The sequence below is a fragment of the Orycteropus afer genome, unplaced genomic scaffold (assembly GCF_000298275.1).
Source record: "Orycteropus afer afer isolate SDZICR_OR568_19922 unplaced genomic scaffold, OryAfe1.0 scaffold00354, whole genome shotgun sequence".
NCBI classification, from domain to species: Eukaryota; Metazoa; Chordata; class Mammalia; order Tubulidentata; family Orycteropodidae; genus Orycteropus; species Orycteropus afer.
The window spans coordinates 2,866,926-2,883,308 of record NW_006921941.1 but is presented as its reverse complement, the minus strand read 5'-3'; the positions used below and the strand labels follow the sequence as shown (position 1 = coordinate 2,883,308).

The window sequence follows — 16,383 nt, the reverse complement described above, 5'->3', positions numbered from 1 at the left end:
CCAGCCTTCTGGTTAGCAATCAAGTGCTTTAGCCACTATGCTACCAGTGCCTAGTGGGTTTGAACCGCCAGCTTTCTGGTTAGTAGTCAAATGCCTTAGGCACTACACCACCAGAGCTCCCTCATATTGAATTGACCTCATCTTAATTAAGTACATCTACAAAGATCTCATTTCCAAATAAGATCCTATTTACAAGTACTGGGGGCTTAGACTTGAGCATATCTTTTTGAGGGGACACGATTTAATTCACAACAGTATGAATGTACTCTAACTAATTTAATCAATATCCTATTATAGGGCTTTGCCTTCATGTGTAAGTATGTTTAAAATAATGCTGCAATGAATATTTTTGTACATAGGGCTTTGCCCACATGTATAAGTACCATATTTTTTGTAGTTAACACCCATATAAATAATGTGCACATGCATATAACTCCAATAGGAAACTAATGCACAAGGGGGCTATGCAGTTTGCCAAAAAAAGTATAATGCATGGTATTTGCTTAAAAATACCATATATCTGTAGGATAAATTCCTAGATCTTGAATAGCTGGATCAAAGGCTATGCAAATTTGGAGATTTCATGGATTTTTTTTTCCCAGAAAATTTTGCTTGAAAGAGGCTAAAGGAATTTTCATTCCTATCATCAAATGTGGGAGCTCTGGTAGCATAGTGGCTAAGACACTTTACTGCTAACCAGAAGGCTGGTGGTTCAAACCCACCAGCCACTCCTTGGAAGGAAGATGGGGCAATCTACTTCTATAGTGATACTGCCTCGGAAACCCAAAGAGGGGTCACTATGAGTCGAGTCCAACTCAATGGCACATAACAACAACAACATCATCAAATGCATGAGAGCATGTGTATTTTTATGAAGCTTCCTTGGTTCTTCTTGGGCAGCTGAGGTTAAGACCCAGACCTTGCTCTTGATTTGCTAAAGCATAAGTTTCTTACTGTCTCCTCAGTCACAGCCCAGTTGGGGACTGGGGAGTGCTTCAGCATGTCCTCCAATTGACATTTCCTTTCCATCCTGGTCAGGACACGGAGTTGCAGAGGAAGCTAGACCATGAGATCCGGATGAGGGAAGGGGCCTGCAAGCTGCTGGCAGCCTGTTCCCAGCGAGAGCAGGCTCTAGAGGCCACCAAGAGCCTGCTGGTCTGCAACAGCCGCATCCTCAGCTACATGGGTGAGCTTCAGCGGCGCAAGGAGGCGCAGGTGCTGGGGAAGACAGCCCGGCGGTAAGCAAAGGAAGGAGGCCTCGGCAGTAGCAGGAGGTCTATGGGTAGTGGCAATGCAATGTGCATGTATATGGAGTGTGGATCACCCTGAAGATGACCTCCCTATGAAGCCTTGACAGTGACCTGGATGGTACCTCAGTTGTTTTCCCACTACTGTGTGCTACCCAGAGGTACACCAGTAGCCAGGGCTGGACTCAGGAAAGCCAGGGTATTTAGTGAAAGGCTGGCAGTCTCAGGGGTAGTAATGAGAAAACACTAATTCACTAAGCCCTGCCTATGATCTGATGAGTCTGGCTTGCTAGTTTCTGGAAAGCTAATTTTCTCAAAGCCAGTTCACCAAATGACCAGTTTGCTGAATGGTCAATATGCTATAAACTGACAATAGCTTGTTGTACCTGGAATTCACCATCAGAGGCAGAGAGTGGGAAAGGACATAATAAAAAGCCACTTAAGGGAAAGCCTACCCATTCACGTAAATTACATTATGCATACTAAAGGGATCAGCTTTGGAGGTGAAACACAAGCTACATGACATTATAACCCATGGATCTGACAAATTCACAGTGAAATGGTTGAGGTGGTAAAAATAAAACATTGGACAAAATATCCTCAATGATTTGGCAAATTGATCTTTCTGAGAATTGGCCATTTTTCATAAATTGGTCATTTGGGGAATTGGCTTCTGGCACAGTGGCCTGCATGGTCCCACTGGACAGAGTGGGGAGAAGGCCTTGGCCCTTCATTGGCATAGTGCCCGTCTAGCTCAGACAGTGAAGGGTGACACAAGGGGAGTTTGCCAGGATCCCTTCAGAGCTCACCCATGCAGCAACTGGGAGAAGGCAGGAAACCCACTTTATAGCAGTCCCATGAAGCTAGAGGAAAGCAGATAGGGACAGCTTCTTCTGGAGCTTGTCATCTCTTGAGAGATGACCATCAACAGGCTCTGCCCTGCCCAGAGACATTCCTCAAGTCTCCACATGGCCCAGGCAGTGTGTTTTGAGGAATATCCCAAATCTGTGACAGCTGAACACTTTAGCATTAGTACAACATCATTTAGCTTAAGGCCCTGCTAGGTCATAGTGCCACATTAGTGGCATTATGCATTGATATGAATAAATTGTCATCTTAGGAGAGGGACACAGGTTCAATGAGTCCTGATAGTGGGTGGAGAGGGGAGGGGAGGGGAGGAAGGCTGGTTGTGTGAAGCCCTGTATTGGGGAGCTTGGGGGTACTGTGAAAGTTCAGTATATCTGGCTGGGGAGGAGGTGATTAAAGGAGAAATCAAAGCCTGGGGTGAGGTGTGAGGGGAGAGTGAGTTTGTGGTGAATGGAACATAAATGTTCCCTACTTGCTTTTTTTTTAAATTGTGATTTGGGTGAAAATTTACAGAGCAAGTTCATTTTCCATATAGCAGTTCATACACATTTTGTTTCATGACATTGATTGCAATCCCCATAATGTAACAGCTCTCTTCCCACTTCCTTCCTGTGGTTATCTTTTCCCTGTGTCCTTCTTTCCTATGTATTTCTGCTCAGGGAGGTATCTCCCTGTGCAAATACTGCCTTTCTGATCTCTCATGGTTGATTGTTCTAAGGAGAGTATCTACTTGGTATAAATGTTCACTAAATGCCTGTCTGTTGTTTGGCTGGAAGCCACGGGAATGAGTTCAACTCCAGGCCTGAAGGGTGACGAGGGGCCATAATCTCAGGGGTTTCACCAGTCTCTATCAGACCAGTAAGCTTGGTGTTGGTTTTTTTTTTTAAGTGATTTTGAGTTTTGTTCCACATTTTTCTCCCACTCTATCCAGGATCTCCTACGCTGATTCCTTTCCAAGTGGTTGACAGATGTAACTGGGAACCATCTAGTTTTTCTGGTCTCAGGGTCATTTAGGCTGTGGTTTGCATGGTTCAGTAGTCCCTTGGACTAATTGTTTCCATGCATCTTTGGTTTTCTTCCTTTGTCTTTGCTCTGGATGAAGAGTAACCAATTGTTGCCTTTCAGATGGCCACTTGCAAGTTTTTAAGATCTCAGTGGCTACTCACCAAACTACTTGCTTTTTTTTCCCTGTCATCAAACACTGGTCAACTTATTTTCTGACTAACCAGTACCCTTTTATATCAAAGAAGTGATGAGCTGGTAGAAATGAGTAGCCTCCCTTACTATCAAAAAGAAAAGCTTGCAAACTCCTTCAAGTCTGGGGTTATAATGGAGAAGAGACCTTGAAAGAGAGTCTCTCTGTAGATACCTGTCCTCTCAAAGCCCCACTTGTCCCTGGCAGAGATCCTGGGAGGTAGTCAGGAAGGGAGCTAACATGGCTCTGGTGTTCCCAAGCCCAGGAGCTCTCCCTGAGTCCCTCACACCTGCCATGTCAGCTTGATTGGGTGCTGGGCCTCTGGGACTTGAAGGGGTCCTAGAGCCCTTGGGAACTAGAGAGAGGAAGAGGAGCATATAGAGGCCAAGCTAGGACATTGTGATTTACCCATAGGCCTTCTGACAGTGGGCCACCAGCAGATCGTTCCCCGTGCCGCGGCCGGGTCTGCATTTCTGGTAAGGAGCACAACTATCCCCTGCTGGCTTCCCTTGCCCAACCTCACAATCTCCCACTCTGTCTCAACATCTTTTCCTACCTCTCTGACCCTTAGACCTCCGGATTCCACTCATGTGGAAGGACACAGAATATTTCAAGAACAAAGGCGGTGAGTTCCACCCACCCTGAAATAAGTTCTGGGAGTGACTGAGGTTGGAGGCCCTTGTGGGGCGTGTTTTTACCTGTTTGCCTGCTCTGCCCCAGACCTGCACCGCTGGGCTGTGTTCCTGCTCTTGCAGCTAGGGGAACATATTCAAGATACAGAGATGATCTTGGTGGACAGGACCCTCACAGACATCTCCTTTCAGAACAGTGTGCTCTTGTGAGTACCTCATCTGTATGGCTCTCCTTTTTCTCCACTCTGCCCCAATTCTCAGATGAGGGGGCTACAGGGGAGGAAAGAGAGGAGAGATGGGAGCCTGGCCTTCTGTGTGGAGCTGACCTATGCTTGCACCACCCCTCACCCCAAGTCTCCCTCAACTTCCCCATAACCATCCTTTTCTCCTTCTCTTTCTCTCATAGTGCTGAAGCAGGGCCAGACTTTGAACTTCGGCTGGAGCTATATGGGGCCTGCATGGAAGAAGAGGGAGCCCTGACTGGTGCCCCTAAGAGGCTTGCCACCAAGCTTAGCAGCTCCCTGGGCCGCTCCTCAGGAAGGCGTGTCCGGGCATCACTGGACAGTGCTGGGGGCTCAGGAAGCAGTCCCATCCTGCTCCCCACCCTGGCTGTTGGGTAAGGCCCTATACTCCCGCACTTCCCTTTGTTGTCTGTACCCTGGCCACAGGTGACCTCTGAACTGTGTTGAATGTGTGGAACCCATTTTGCACTCCTGCCAGGACATGCAGACAGATGTGAATGAGCAGAGGCCACACAGCTTTGAGACACACTCTGGCCCATACTCCAGAGCCAGGCTAAGCCAGTTGAGAAGACCAATAGCGAGGTCATGGAGAGCTAAGTTCTGGGGTCTAACTTATTAGTTAGCAGGAGCAAATACATCTTATATGGCTAGATCAAAGAAAGTTCCCTGGTTGGAGCAGTGTAGCCTGGGCCTATGGTAGTGCCTTTATCCAACACCCAGAGGCATCCCATGGAACCACTGCAACTCTGAAAAGCAGTTTGAGAACCTCTAGGGTAATGAACAAGGAGCTCTGGTAGTATAGTGCCTAAGGCATTTGACTGCTAACCAGGAGGTTGGTGGTTCAAACCCACCAGCTGGTCTGTGGAAGAAAGATGGGGCAATCTATTTCTGTAAAGATTTACTGCCTCAGAAACCCAGAGGGGGTCGCTATGAGTCAGAATTGACTCAGTGGCAGTGAGTTTTGTTTTTGAGTTAGAGTAATGAACAGAATGCTGGATTTGGAGACAGGTGAGATCAAATTCCAGCTCTACCACTTACCACTTATAGGCAAGTTTATTAACCTCTTTAAGCCTCAAGTTACCTCATCTGTTAAACAATGCTAGTAACTTCACAGGGATGCCATGAGAATAAAGTGGGATAACATGTAAAATGAACGCCTGGCACTTGCAGGGGCTCTGTGACTGTTCCTCACCCCTGGGGAGACAAGCTAGGCTGTGGAGCAGCCTGAGCAATAAAGCTCTGCCATTAACACACCCCTCACTTGCTGAAGCCCACTTCTCTGTCTCTCTTACAGTGGTCCCCGTTACCACCTCTTGGCTCACACCACACTCACCCTGGCAGCAGTGCAAGATGGGTTCCGCACACATGACCTCACCCTCACCAGTCATGGTGAGTATGGGGGCAGAGTGCTAGATGGTGAGAAGGGGGGCCATTTGGATGGTTTCCTTTTCATTCCCCACCCTTACCCTACCCTTCCTCCTCCCCCAGAGGAGAACCCTGCCTGGCTGCCCCTTTATGGTAGCGTGTGTTGCCGCTTGGCAGCCCAGCCTCTCTGCATGACTCAGCCCACAGCAAGTGGTACCCTCAGGGTGCAGGTGAGAGGGCCCTTAGGGAGTGGCTGGGAAAAGGGAAAAGGCAGATGAGAGCTGGATCACTTAGGAATACAAAGACTTCTGCTAAATCAAGTTCTGGGTGGGAAAGATTGAGGATTGGGCAGAAAGAAGGAGGTTCTTGATGGGGGAGTGGGGAAGAATGGTGTTGGGGAGAGTGACTCCCCTAGGAGACCTAGAGTTCTTTATGCAGCAAGCTGGGGAGCTGCAGAGCTGGGCCCGAGTGCATGGAGTCCTGAAAGGCACAAACCTCTTCTGTTACCGGCGCCCAGAGGATGCAGACACTGGGGAAGAGCCGTTGTTTACTATTGTGATCAACAAGGTAATAGATCCCTTGGTGGTGAGGGACGGGTACTTGGGCCCAGGAGCCTTGTCTTTAGGCCCTAGGAGGGTAGGGGTAGACCTGAGAGAGATAGATGCTGACTTCCTGTTCCTAACCATACTCAGTGTCAGGGCCAGGAAGGCTAAAGGGGCCATGTTTTCTCCACCAGCATCACTGGAAAAGGGTGGACCCATTCACTTCCAAGCCTCAGCCCCTGCCAAGTTTCAGAAACGTTTCTAGAGCATTTAGGGATTTTCTTCCTCCTCCTCTTTTTTCCCTTTGATTTAAGCTGCTCCTACTTTACCATTTTCTCTTTTTTCTTTTTCTGTTTTTCTCTCCTAACCCAAGTCCAACCACCCTTTGTTCCATTGGCCTGTTGCTGGCTTTCCTACCTACTCTTATGGAAGTGTTGAGGGACCTTAAAAAACCAAACTCACTGCTATTGAGTCGATTTCAACTCATAGCAACGCCTCCTTGGGTTTTCGAGGTGGTATCTGTATGGAAGTAGATTGCCCCATCTTCCTTCCAAGGAGTGGGTGGTGTGTTTGAACCGCGAGCCCTCTGATTAGCAATCAAATGCCTTAGGCACGACACACACGAGAGCTCCTCAGCATTCTTGCCTTCCTGTGTGCCCTGCCTTACTCAATCCTTTTTCCCTGGCTCAGGACTGGTTGTCTCCTCCCCAGCCCTTTCCTGCTGTTCCTTCCCAGTTTTCAGTAGGAAGCAAATGAGGGGGCACAGGCTAAGGCCCCACCAGTTACTCCTTCTAGGGTAGGAATGATCAAATCAGCCTGGTGTCACTGACAAATTCTGTGACCAAGATGTGGCTGGAAGTGGACAGACCCCTTCTCCTCTCTCCTGCAGGAGACTCGAGTCCGGGCAGGGGAGTTGGACCCAGCACCAGGGCGGCCCTTCACTCTGAGCATCAGTAACAAATATGGGGATGACAAAGTGACGCATACTCTTCAGACAGAGAGCCGGGAAACCCTGCAAAGCTGGATGGAGGCTCTGTGGCAGCTCTTCTTTGACATGAGTAAGGAAAGAAAGGGCTGGAGCATGGGAGGAGCTGGGCTGAACCTTTCTAAGGTCTGGGGAGGAATTGGGATTTGTTATTTTTACCAAAGGCTTCTATTTCAAGAATGTGTGGAAGGGAATGTAGCAGAGGAGGGCAGCTGGGCATTTGAACCATTCTTACCCTGTCCCCCAATCCATGCTTTCCCTCTAGGCCAGTGGAAGCAGTGCTGTGATGAAATCATGAAAATTGAAATCCCTGCTCCTCGGAAACCACCCCAAGCCCTGGCCAAGCAGGGGTCTTTGTATCATGAGATGGGTGAGTAGAAGAGGCCACCCCTGAAATCTAGGGACCTGATGGGAAGTGGGACTGGGGCGTCAAGGGGACTCAGATAATGCAAAGAGAGAGAGAGAACACAATTTGGGCAGAACTCCAGGGACACAAGTCCCATTCAGTGTCCTGCTGCACTCCTTTCTCCTCTCCAACTCTTCTTAGAACTGCCTCCACTAAAGTTCTAAATAAAACCCCAAAGAACCAGATTCATTTCATGGTTTTCTTTCCTAACTTCTTCTTTTCTGTTTCCCTTTCTGCATGTGGATTCCTGTCTCTTCCTCTGACCCCTCACTTGCCTGGCACCACTTTCGTTTTTCTCCTCTTTCTTGGTTTCTTTGCCCACTGCTTCATCCCCCATCCCTGTCCACCCTGCACCCCTTATGCCACAGGAGGCCCAGGTGAGGGGCTGCTCCTGCAGGATAATGCAATCTCAGCTGAGATCCGGGCTATGCTTTCCTCCTATTACAGTAAGAGGTGATGGTCAGGGCTGGGTAGGCCTGGGGCCTGTGTTCTGACTAGCCCCCTCCCCTCAACCCCTTCCTGGTGCCACAGCTATTGAGCCGCTGGACGACATCGCAGCGGTGACAGACATCCTGGCCCAACGGGAGGCTCCGAGGCTGGAGGCACCCCCACCCTGGCTAGCCATGTTTACCGACCAGCTTGCCCTGCCTACCCCCTGCTCACCTGCCTCAGTGGCTCCAGCCCAAGCCCGGACCCACCCCCTGCCCTGGGGGCGACCCCGAACCTTCTCCCTGGACGCTGTCCCCCCAGACCACTCCCCTGGGGCTTCACGCTCGATTGCCCCGCTCCCCCCACAGCAATCTCCACGGTCTAGGGGCCTCTGTACTCGGCTCCAGTCACCAGTATGAGAAAGAAAGGTGCTGACAGCAGGATGCAGCCAGAAGAGGAAATGACCCATGTGCAATTGGGCTGTGGATACAACCCTGTCTATAGCAGGTTGACCAGTCTGGCTCCCCTTTCTCTGTTGGACTGGGGGTAGGCTGGGGAGGGAAGCCAGAAGCCCCTCTCAAGCTGTGGTTGCTATGGTGCTGAGGGACTCATTCTCAGGGCTGGCTGGGATCCCCTAAACCCTTCCTGGGAGAAAACTGGAACCACCCCTGACCTACCTCCCTGCACTAACCAGCTTTGAGGATGACACTGAAAAGCCTTGGGAGGGAATATCCCTTCCCTTTGACTCTGATATCTACCATTAAAAGTTATTTAACAGCAGTCTTCTGGTTCTTAGGGACAGGTTGCCTCTCTGCTTGGTTGGGACCTATCCCCACACCCCTAACCATTAATTTTATTTCCTAGTTGTGAAGTATGACTGTGATACTTAGTAATGAGACAAAGGCTGGGTACAGGGCATTCTTTATAAATATCACAGGGAGAATGGAAGGTTGTTCTCTCATACACTTCTGAATCTTAGGATCTCGGCAAGGTCATAGCCAGTCACAGCAAAGGAGTTGCCTGAGGGGTCACAGAATCGGGCACCACACACCTGGGTGTCTGGGACACACTCACCATGGCAGTGCTCCACCTACAGAGAAGGGGGCTGGTCAGACTTCTGCAACTTCATGCTTGGGCCCTCCACCCCACCCCTCCCATGACACACACCTCAATGTTGCCACTCTCTGGGCTTCTGCTCAGCTTCCAGATGTGCACAAAGGTGTCCTCGGCTGCAGAAAGTAGCTATATATATATATATATTTTAAAAATAGGCAGGTAAGAAAAGTTGGAACGTGTTAATAGAGGACTAGTACAGGCTGGGATGCCCAGTTTAGATCCCCTGGGGAGGGCACGATACTGAGTGTCAGAAACAAGTTTGTGGTGTCCCTCTCAATACCCCAGCACCAGAGAAAAGAATGTATCAGGGAGGAGGAAGAGACTGACCTTGCCAACCTCAGGAGCGAGGTCCAAAGCACAGATGGCCCGGGCGTGGGCATTGATCTGGATGTGTAAAGTACCTGTGCTGGCCTCATACAGATGCACTTGCCCGTTCCCATAGCCTGCTGCTATAATCCCCTGCCACAGCTGCACGGAGGGGCATGGGACCCTGCGAAGGTGATATCCGACTTTGATCTCCCCAGACCCAAGGCCACACTCCCTGTCCCAAAACTACCTCAGGAAAGTCTCAGTCTCCTTCCCCCTCACCTACCCAAATCCTGGAATGCTGGTCAACAATTTGAATTCAGGTCCTGACCGCCAGACACACAGCAAGCCTGAGTCATCTGCCGTCACTACATCAGCCACACAGTCCTGAGGGTAAAGGCAGAATCAGATCTTCCCACTCCCCTTTCTCCCCTGCTGTGTACAGGCAGAAGGGAAAGGGAAGCAGTATCTTTATATGTTTGCTTCTCTAGGGAAAGGGCAAAGTGTGGAGTCCTCAGTGGCTGGGCCCACCAGAAGCCCTCCCCAGGGTTCTCTCTGGAAGCATAAAATGTTTTTCTTGCATTTCTTACAGTCTCATAACCTCCTCCTCCCTTCTCCTCCCACGTGTTAGGAGGGGCTGTGTAATTGTCCTCACTGGATAGATGGTGGAACAGAGGCCATATAGTTGTGAACTTCTGAAGGTCTTACAGTGAGCCAGTTACAGTCATGACTAGACTCTAGGTCCCTGAACCTAACACCAGCCAGCCAACATGCCCCCATAGGCCTGTTCTGTGCTAGATACAATGGAAAATCCAAATCCAAAGATACACACCTTATTCTCAAGAGGTTTGCAATCCAATTGGGGAGACAATACTTGTCTTTGAGGGCAGTGCCAATTCAGGATTCAGTTAAAGGAGATCAGTGGGAGCTGGAATGGGGGGAAGACTTCCTGGGGAGGGTGGCACTGGAGCCGGATTAGGTAATGATTGTCATTAAAGGAAGCTGCACGTGCCAGAGCTGAAAAGCATCTTAGTGTCTATTCATACTCATATTTAAACGTCTTAGTGAACTATAAAATACCATGTAAATGTAGAGTATCTCTGGCTTCATCACTAGACCTGAGATTGCTGAAGTCTAGGAAAGTACAGCAATTTGCCCAAGGTCATACAGCTGCTTAGTGGCAGAGCCAAGGCTCGAACCCATGTCCTACGCCTACCAGGGTAAGGCTCCCAGGAATGAGGAGGAGAGTCCACTCACCTGTCCCTGGGCAGGCTCGGTGGCAATGTCTGTGATTGGTGTGTGGTGCCCAGCCAGCTCCTCACACAGTACAATGTTGGGACCCTTGGCTGGGATGTCAAATACCAGCACACGGCCTGACCACGTTCCTGCAGCCAGAACCAATGCCCCACTGATGGTTTCCTGACACTTCCAGGTCTCCAGCCACCACATTCAGCACTCCTTCCATCCCAGAGACCTTAGTAACAAAGCCACTTCTCATTGTTTCAACAGCCCTGCCCTTTCATTCCCTGGCCTCATCCCATCCCTACCCTGCCCCTCTGAACCTCTTCATGGCTTTTGGAATTTCCCAGACTCACTCCACTTCCATCCTCCCCTCTAATCCTCTACACATGCTTCAGATACTCAGCATCTTCCTGGCCTAAAACCCACACTCCACACCCCAGAACCCTCCAATGCCTTGCCCTTGACCCCCTCACCCACGCAGATGAAGTGACCACTGGCAGCGATTCCTCGGGCAAACACAGCATGTACTGAGTATGAAGGGGGAAAATTATCATAAATACCCCTTCCCAGTCTCAGCAAAGACCCCCTTCCCCACCCACAACATCCTGTAGTTACCTGGAGAGGGGTCTCCAAAGTGCAGTGCATGCCAATAGACCATGACAGAGCCATCAGACTCATATATCTGGAAGATAGGGAAAGGGCTAGAGAATAACCTGGCTGACCTTGCAGAGCTCAGTACTGAGTATTTCACATACTTACATTAGCTTCGGCCCATTTAATTCTGAAAACAACCCTGGGAGTTAGGCACTAGGGTTCAAAAAGTTAAATAACTTGCCATTGGTCACACAGGTAGTAAATGGGTGGATATTGAAGGGAAGTGGCACCTGGGACAAAAGGGCTTTTAGAAATTGGAAAGGATGGAAGGAATGAAGATGAGAAATAAGCGGGCGACTGGCCTAAGGATGTGAAAAGTTTGGAATTATTTACAGGCAAATGAGGAGGGATCTAAGGGCCTTGGAATGGAGTTGAAAACCCTGTGGGGGCGGGGAGGAGGGTCTTCTTCATACCTGTATTCCTTGATGTGAGGTGAGTACCAGCAGTACTCGGAAGGGGAGGATACACCAGTGGACCTGGAGGGAGGTGGATCAGATCAGGGAAAAGTGGTCAAAGCAGGGGCTCTGAGAGGTCACCAGAAGAGCTGGAATTCTGGAGCTTAGGAGAGGAAGAACGGAGGTAGAAGCGGATCCAGAAACACCGTTGCTAACTCCATGCCTCACCTGGGTGATAAGTGGGGGACTCACTCCAGCGCCTTGCTCGGCGTGGAGCTGGCGCTGGGCCAACGGCACACCCTCAGGGGCAGCACTAAGAAGCTGGGTGCTGGGTCCATGGACCACACCAAAGTGCGTAAGGTTGCGGGTAGGCAGCTGCAGCACACTGAGGTTGTTGCACAGAGCGGCGGCCGAGCCTTGAAGTGGGATGGAGCGCTCCCGGCGGAACATCCTGGGGAACGGATACCCAAATCACAAGGCGCGCGGGAACAGACGACAACGGAGACTCCTGCAAGGGGGAGCTGTCATGAGGCACTGGGGGACACTCCTAGGACTGGGTCGTGATGTGGTGGAAGGCCCCGAGGAATAGGGAAGGTCAAATGGCGTGGGGTAGGTATCGTGAAGCGGGAGAGGGGAGCACCCTCCCCTGAGTCGTGGGGCGATGGGGGAAACCTGTAGGAGGGAAGGTGATGGGACAGGACGCGGTATCCCCAAGCGCCGGTCCCAAGAACGCGGGATGAGGCACCGTAGCCCCCCGGTGTTTCCTTCCTTGGTTTGGTTCCCTGCAGCTTGAGGCTCTGGTCAGAGGTCACACCCTTAGCCCCAGGCCTGCTTACCCGATTCCGGGATCTTTCGGTCCCTCCGAATCCGCCGCCACCATAGAGACGACGCACGTACGCACGGCTGTTGCGCAGGGTGAACGGCCCGAACGGCAGCGCGCGGCCCGGTTGCCGGGACAACAGTGGGCGGGGCGAGCAGCGCTGCGCTCGGTGGAGTGTGGTCGCGGCGGTTGTTGGCTGCAGCGGCTGTGGGGCAAATCCTGTTGAAACTGCTGGCTTGCAGCGACTTTGGCGGCAATGGCACACGAAGGCTCGGTGAGCTTCAGGAAGATTAGGGGTGTGCTAGAGTCAGGGTTGGACGCTAAGGAGGGTATCGAGAACCGTACGCCAGCTCCACGCCGTCCTTGCCGTGCTTGGGCGGGTCCAGCACTCCGACCGAAGTCTTCAGGCTTGCTTACGTACACCTCCTCTCAGGCTGGTCTTCGGCCCCAAGCATTGACTTTGCGGATCCCATCAGTCCCACGCTGCTCTGTCCTCGCATTGATCTTCTTGTCCCAGAATAACCCAGGGCGGGGAAACGTGTCTATTTCTTAATTCTGGCGTTCAAGACAATCATGTTGGGTGGAAAACCTACACCTGCACCATGCCCAGCTATACTTTTGGTCATACTGAGGCCCTGAGGGAAAGGGTAAAAGGGTGAGGTAGAGCCCGAGGACAGGAATGGAATTTGGAAACAGGTAAGGAGCTCTGGGGAGCTCTGGTAGCACAGTGCCTAAGGCATCTGACTGCTAACTGGAAGGTTAATGGCTCAAACCCACCAGCCACTCCATAGAAGTAAGACTGGGCAATCTACTTCCATAAAGATTTACTGCCTTGGAAACCCAATAGGGGTCGCTATGAGTCAGAATTGACTCGTTGGCAGTGGGTAGGAGCTCTGGTGGCTTAGTGCCTAAGGCACTGGATTGCTAACCAGAGGGCACTCCTTGGAAGAAAGACTGGGCCATCTACTTCCTTAGTGATACTGTCTCCAAAACCCAAGGAGGAGGGGTCACTATAAGTCCGATGCGACTGGACGGCAGTGAGTTTGGATTTTGGTAAGGAGCTCTGGTGGCGTAGTGCCTAAGGCATTTGACTGCTAACCAGAAGGTTGGTGGTTCAAACCCACCAGCCACTCTGTGAAAGGAAGAATGGACAATCTACTTCTGAAAAGACTTGCCACCTCAGAAACACAAAAGGAGTCGTTATGAGTTGGAATCTGCTCAATGGCAGTGAGGTTTTATTTTTAATGCAAGTAATACATCTCTTAAAACTCACTGCTGTCGAGTCAGATCCAACCCCTTGGATCTCCCAGACACTATCACTACAGAAGTATATCCCCCAGTCTTCCTTTTGAGAAAGGACCCATTTAAATGGATAAACCAGAATAGGTCAGGAATATTGGGGCTGAATTGTTTCTAGATAAATCCTGTATTTTTGAGACTGTCAAGAAGAAGAAACAATTTTGAGGCTACACTTGAAAGTTACTATTTAAAAGACAAGAAACTTTTAAGACCCAAGATTTAAAGACCCTTTGTGCAAAAGTTCTTTGGCTGCTCTGGTCAAGTCTAAGCAGATGCCATATGAGGTTCTGGGAAGGAACAAAGGAACCTACTCTTCTCTTCTAGCCTTACTCTGGCCAAGCCTGGCCTGGGCTGCAGGCCACTCCCTGCAGGCCACTCCCTGCACTTGCCACTAGGGCTGTTCTCTTGAGGGGTGTTCTCACAAGTGGAGAAGAGGAGGCAGTTTGCACCTCTTCTTAATGTTTACAGGATCTTGAATGCAATGTGAGATTTAGGAAACTTAAAATTTGAGGGAGAATGAATTTTGTGGAACATCAACTATGAGGCAATAACGTATGTGGGGGGAGGTAAGGAGGTAAAGGTTTGGGAACATCATGCTTAGAGGTAAATTTTGGAAGGAACCAGGTTTAGGGAGACTGTTGTGGAGAAGTAAGGCACCCAAGAGACTGCTAGTAGATCCCTGTGTCCCTAGAATAAATGAGATTTTGGGATGAGTTTTTTTTTTTTTTTTTTTTTTTTAATATACGTGATGGTTATGTTTGTATGTTAACTTGGCTAGGCCTGGTTGAGTGGCTGGGCAGCTGGATGTAGTATTCCCCATGATGAGACTGGTAATCAACTCCATGGTGTAATCTACTGGGAGCAGCTGAGTATCTGCCTTTGGGTATATGGTCTGCTTCCTGTATGTAAGCAGAAGCTTTGAGAATGGTCGAGAATGGTCTCTAGCCTATGGCACTCTTGGACCCTGCACATAGCCGTGTCGTTGCTCAGCAGCCTGCTATGCTCTGACCTTGGGACTTACAATGGATTTAAGTTAATGGCCTGCTGTGTGGTTTGGTAACAGTGGAATGTGCCTTTTTACTTGTCAACCTTGGGGGGTTCTTGGCGTCAGCAGTCAGCAGCTGTCTGAGTGAAGAAATGCCTCTAACTCCACTGGGCCGGGAGCAGGAGGCAGAGCTGGACCCCAAGGTTGAGGGGCTTTCACCCAGCCCCTAGAGCCTGGCACTTTGAACTTGGATTTAAAGCCTCCAAACTGTAAGAATAAACTCCTGTTTGTTAAGGCCATCCCATTTGTGGTATATTCATGTCAGAGCAGCACTAGGTAACCAGAACAATATATGACAGAATAAAACTCATTGTAAAACAAAACAACAACAAAAAAACAGTTGCTGTCCAGTCTATTCCAACTCAGTAACCCTATGAGTTTCGGAGAACTGGGCCCCTTGGAATATTCAGTGGCCTCGATCTTTCTTCTAGATACCTCTGCGTAGATTCAGACCACCAATAGTTAATAGCAATTAATCATATTCACCACCCAGGAACTTATAAAATAAAGGAAAGCATAGGTATACCTACTGTCCTGTTTTCAGTGTTTTCCCTTTCTTCAGCACATTGATTTACACATTTGAGTTCAAACTCTGTATGTAATTAGTATCCTGTTTCTTCAGCATTACATCATAAATATTTTCTAGTGCCATTACAAATTCTTCCTAAAGATCATCTTTAATTGACTGTGGCCTTTAGTCATCCTTTAAGCCAGGCACCGAACTAACCCCTGTGGGTCAACTTTCTGCCAAGCAGTAGACAAGCCTAAAAGGAGCAGTAACACTAGAGGGATACACACTCCTTAAAGCCATTGGTAATACAAGATCAAAAGAGCAGCTTTTGCCCAGGGATAAAGCTCAGAAGGCAGGAAGGTATGGGAAAGAAGAACAAGTGGAAATGGGGAACAGGGAAGAAGTGGAAAGAGTGCTGTTACATTGTGGAGATTTCAATCAATGTCATGGAATAAAACTGTGTATGAATTGTTGAATGGAAAACCAATGTGCTCTGTAAACTTTCACTCAAATCACAATAAAAAGTTTAAAAAGAAAGAAGGAACTACCTAGGAATAACATAATACCAGAGAGTAGTTTGAGGGCTAAATGGATTTTTATGGATTGACTATCATAATGTTTATAGCATAGCTTTTGCTGAGAAAGGACAAACTTCTAATTCAAATTGTAACACGTCATAGTAAATCAAAAAAGTCTTAATAGCAAGTTTGCTAGAATTAAAAGCATTTAACAATTTTTTAAAAAAGATAATCTTTAATTACCATAAAACATTCCATCATATAAATATACCCCCATTTTTTTGAGTTACACAAATGTTCTCATTATTTTGCTATTATAAACTAAACACTATAAGGAATTTGTTGGAAAATGTTTTTCTCTTCAGAATATGCCTTTTGTGTGCATTTGTAGAGCTGAAATTGCTGGATTGTAGGAGTAAAAAGATTTTTAATGGTTTTGATACATACTGTTGAATGTCTTTCCAAAAATATTTTTCCAGTTAACATTCCTACCAGCAGGGTTTCAGATTTTACTGAATCTTTGCCACCATTGAGTATTCTTATTTTTAAATAACTTTTTTTTTTTTT

The 16,383-nt window shown here is 48.8% G+C and overlaps 3 protein-coding genes across 3 annotated transcripts in view; 2 read left to right on the top strand and 1 right to left on the bottom strand.

Annotated features, from left to right (window-relative positions):
* RTKN (rhotekin) overlaps positions 1-8,329 on the top strand; it is a 22,041-nt gene extending 13,712 nt beyond the window's left edge. Inside the window, exons 2-12 of the mRNA XM_007952640.2 lie at positions 1,039-1,238; positions 3,724-3,785; positions 3,881-3,934; positions 4,030-4,147; positions 4,348-4,557; positions 5,478-5,572; positions 5,672-5,778; positions 5,987-6,115; positions 6,980-7,148; positions 7,341-7,445; positions 8,013-8,329. Coding sequence (XP_007950831.1) covers positions 1,039-1,238; positions 3,724-3,785; positions 3,881-3,934; positions 4,030-4,147; positions 4,348-4,557; positions 5,478-5,572; positions 5,672-5,778; positions 5,987-6,115; positions 6,980-7,148; positions 7,341-7,445; positions 8,013-8,329 — 1,566 coding nt within the window. The remainder of the gene's footprint in view (positions 1-1,038; positions 1,239-3,723; positions 3,786-3,880; positions 3,935-4,029; positions 4,148-4,347; positions 4,558-5,477; positions 5,573-5,671; positions 5,779-5,986; positions 6,116-6,979; positions 7,149-7,340; positions 7,446-8,012) is intronic.
* A 539-nt stretch (positions 8,330-8,868) lies between these two features.
* On the bottom strand, positions 8,869-12,503 carry WDR54 (WD repeat domain 54). The gene is made up of 10 exons (XM_007952639.2): positions 12,460-12,503; positions 11,852-12,074; positions 11,642-11,704; positions 11,190-11,256; positions 11,048-11,101; positions 10,590-10,717; positions 9,619-9,719; positions 9,354-9,516; positions 9,078-9,152; positions 8,869-9,000 (listed from the first exon to the last, which is right to left on the bottom strand). The coding sequence occupies exons 1-10, from the start codon at positions 12,501-12,503 to the stop codon at positions 8,869-8,871; spliced, it is 1,050 nt and encodes a 349-aa protein (XP_007950830.2).
* Positions 12,504-12,699: 196 nt separating this feature from the next.
* Positions 12,700-16,383, top strand: part of CUNH2orf81 (chromosome unknown C2orf81 homolog) — a 9,939-nt gene continuing 6,255 nt past the window's right edge. The window contains exon 1 of the mRNA XM_007952673.1: positions 12,700-12,717. Coding sequence (XP_007950864.1) covers positions 12,700-12,717 — 18 coding nt within the window. The remainder of the gene's footprint in view (positions 12,718-16,383) is intronic.

Coding starts and splice junctions, on each gene's coding strand:
- WDR54 (XM_007952639.2), bottom strand. CDS start 12,503: ATGGTGGCGGCGGATTCGGAGGGACCGAAAGATCCCGGAATCGG. Junction 10,718..11,047: donor TGGTCACTTCATCTGCGTGG/GTGAGGGGGTCA, acceptor TTCTGGCTGCAG/GAACGTGGTCAGGCCGTGTG. Junction 9,720..10,589: donor CCGAGCCTGCCCAGGGACAG/GTGAGTGGACTC, acceptor CTTTACCCTCAG/GACTGTGTGGCTGATGTAGT.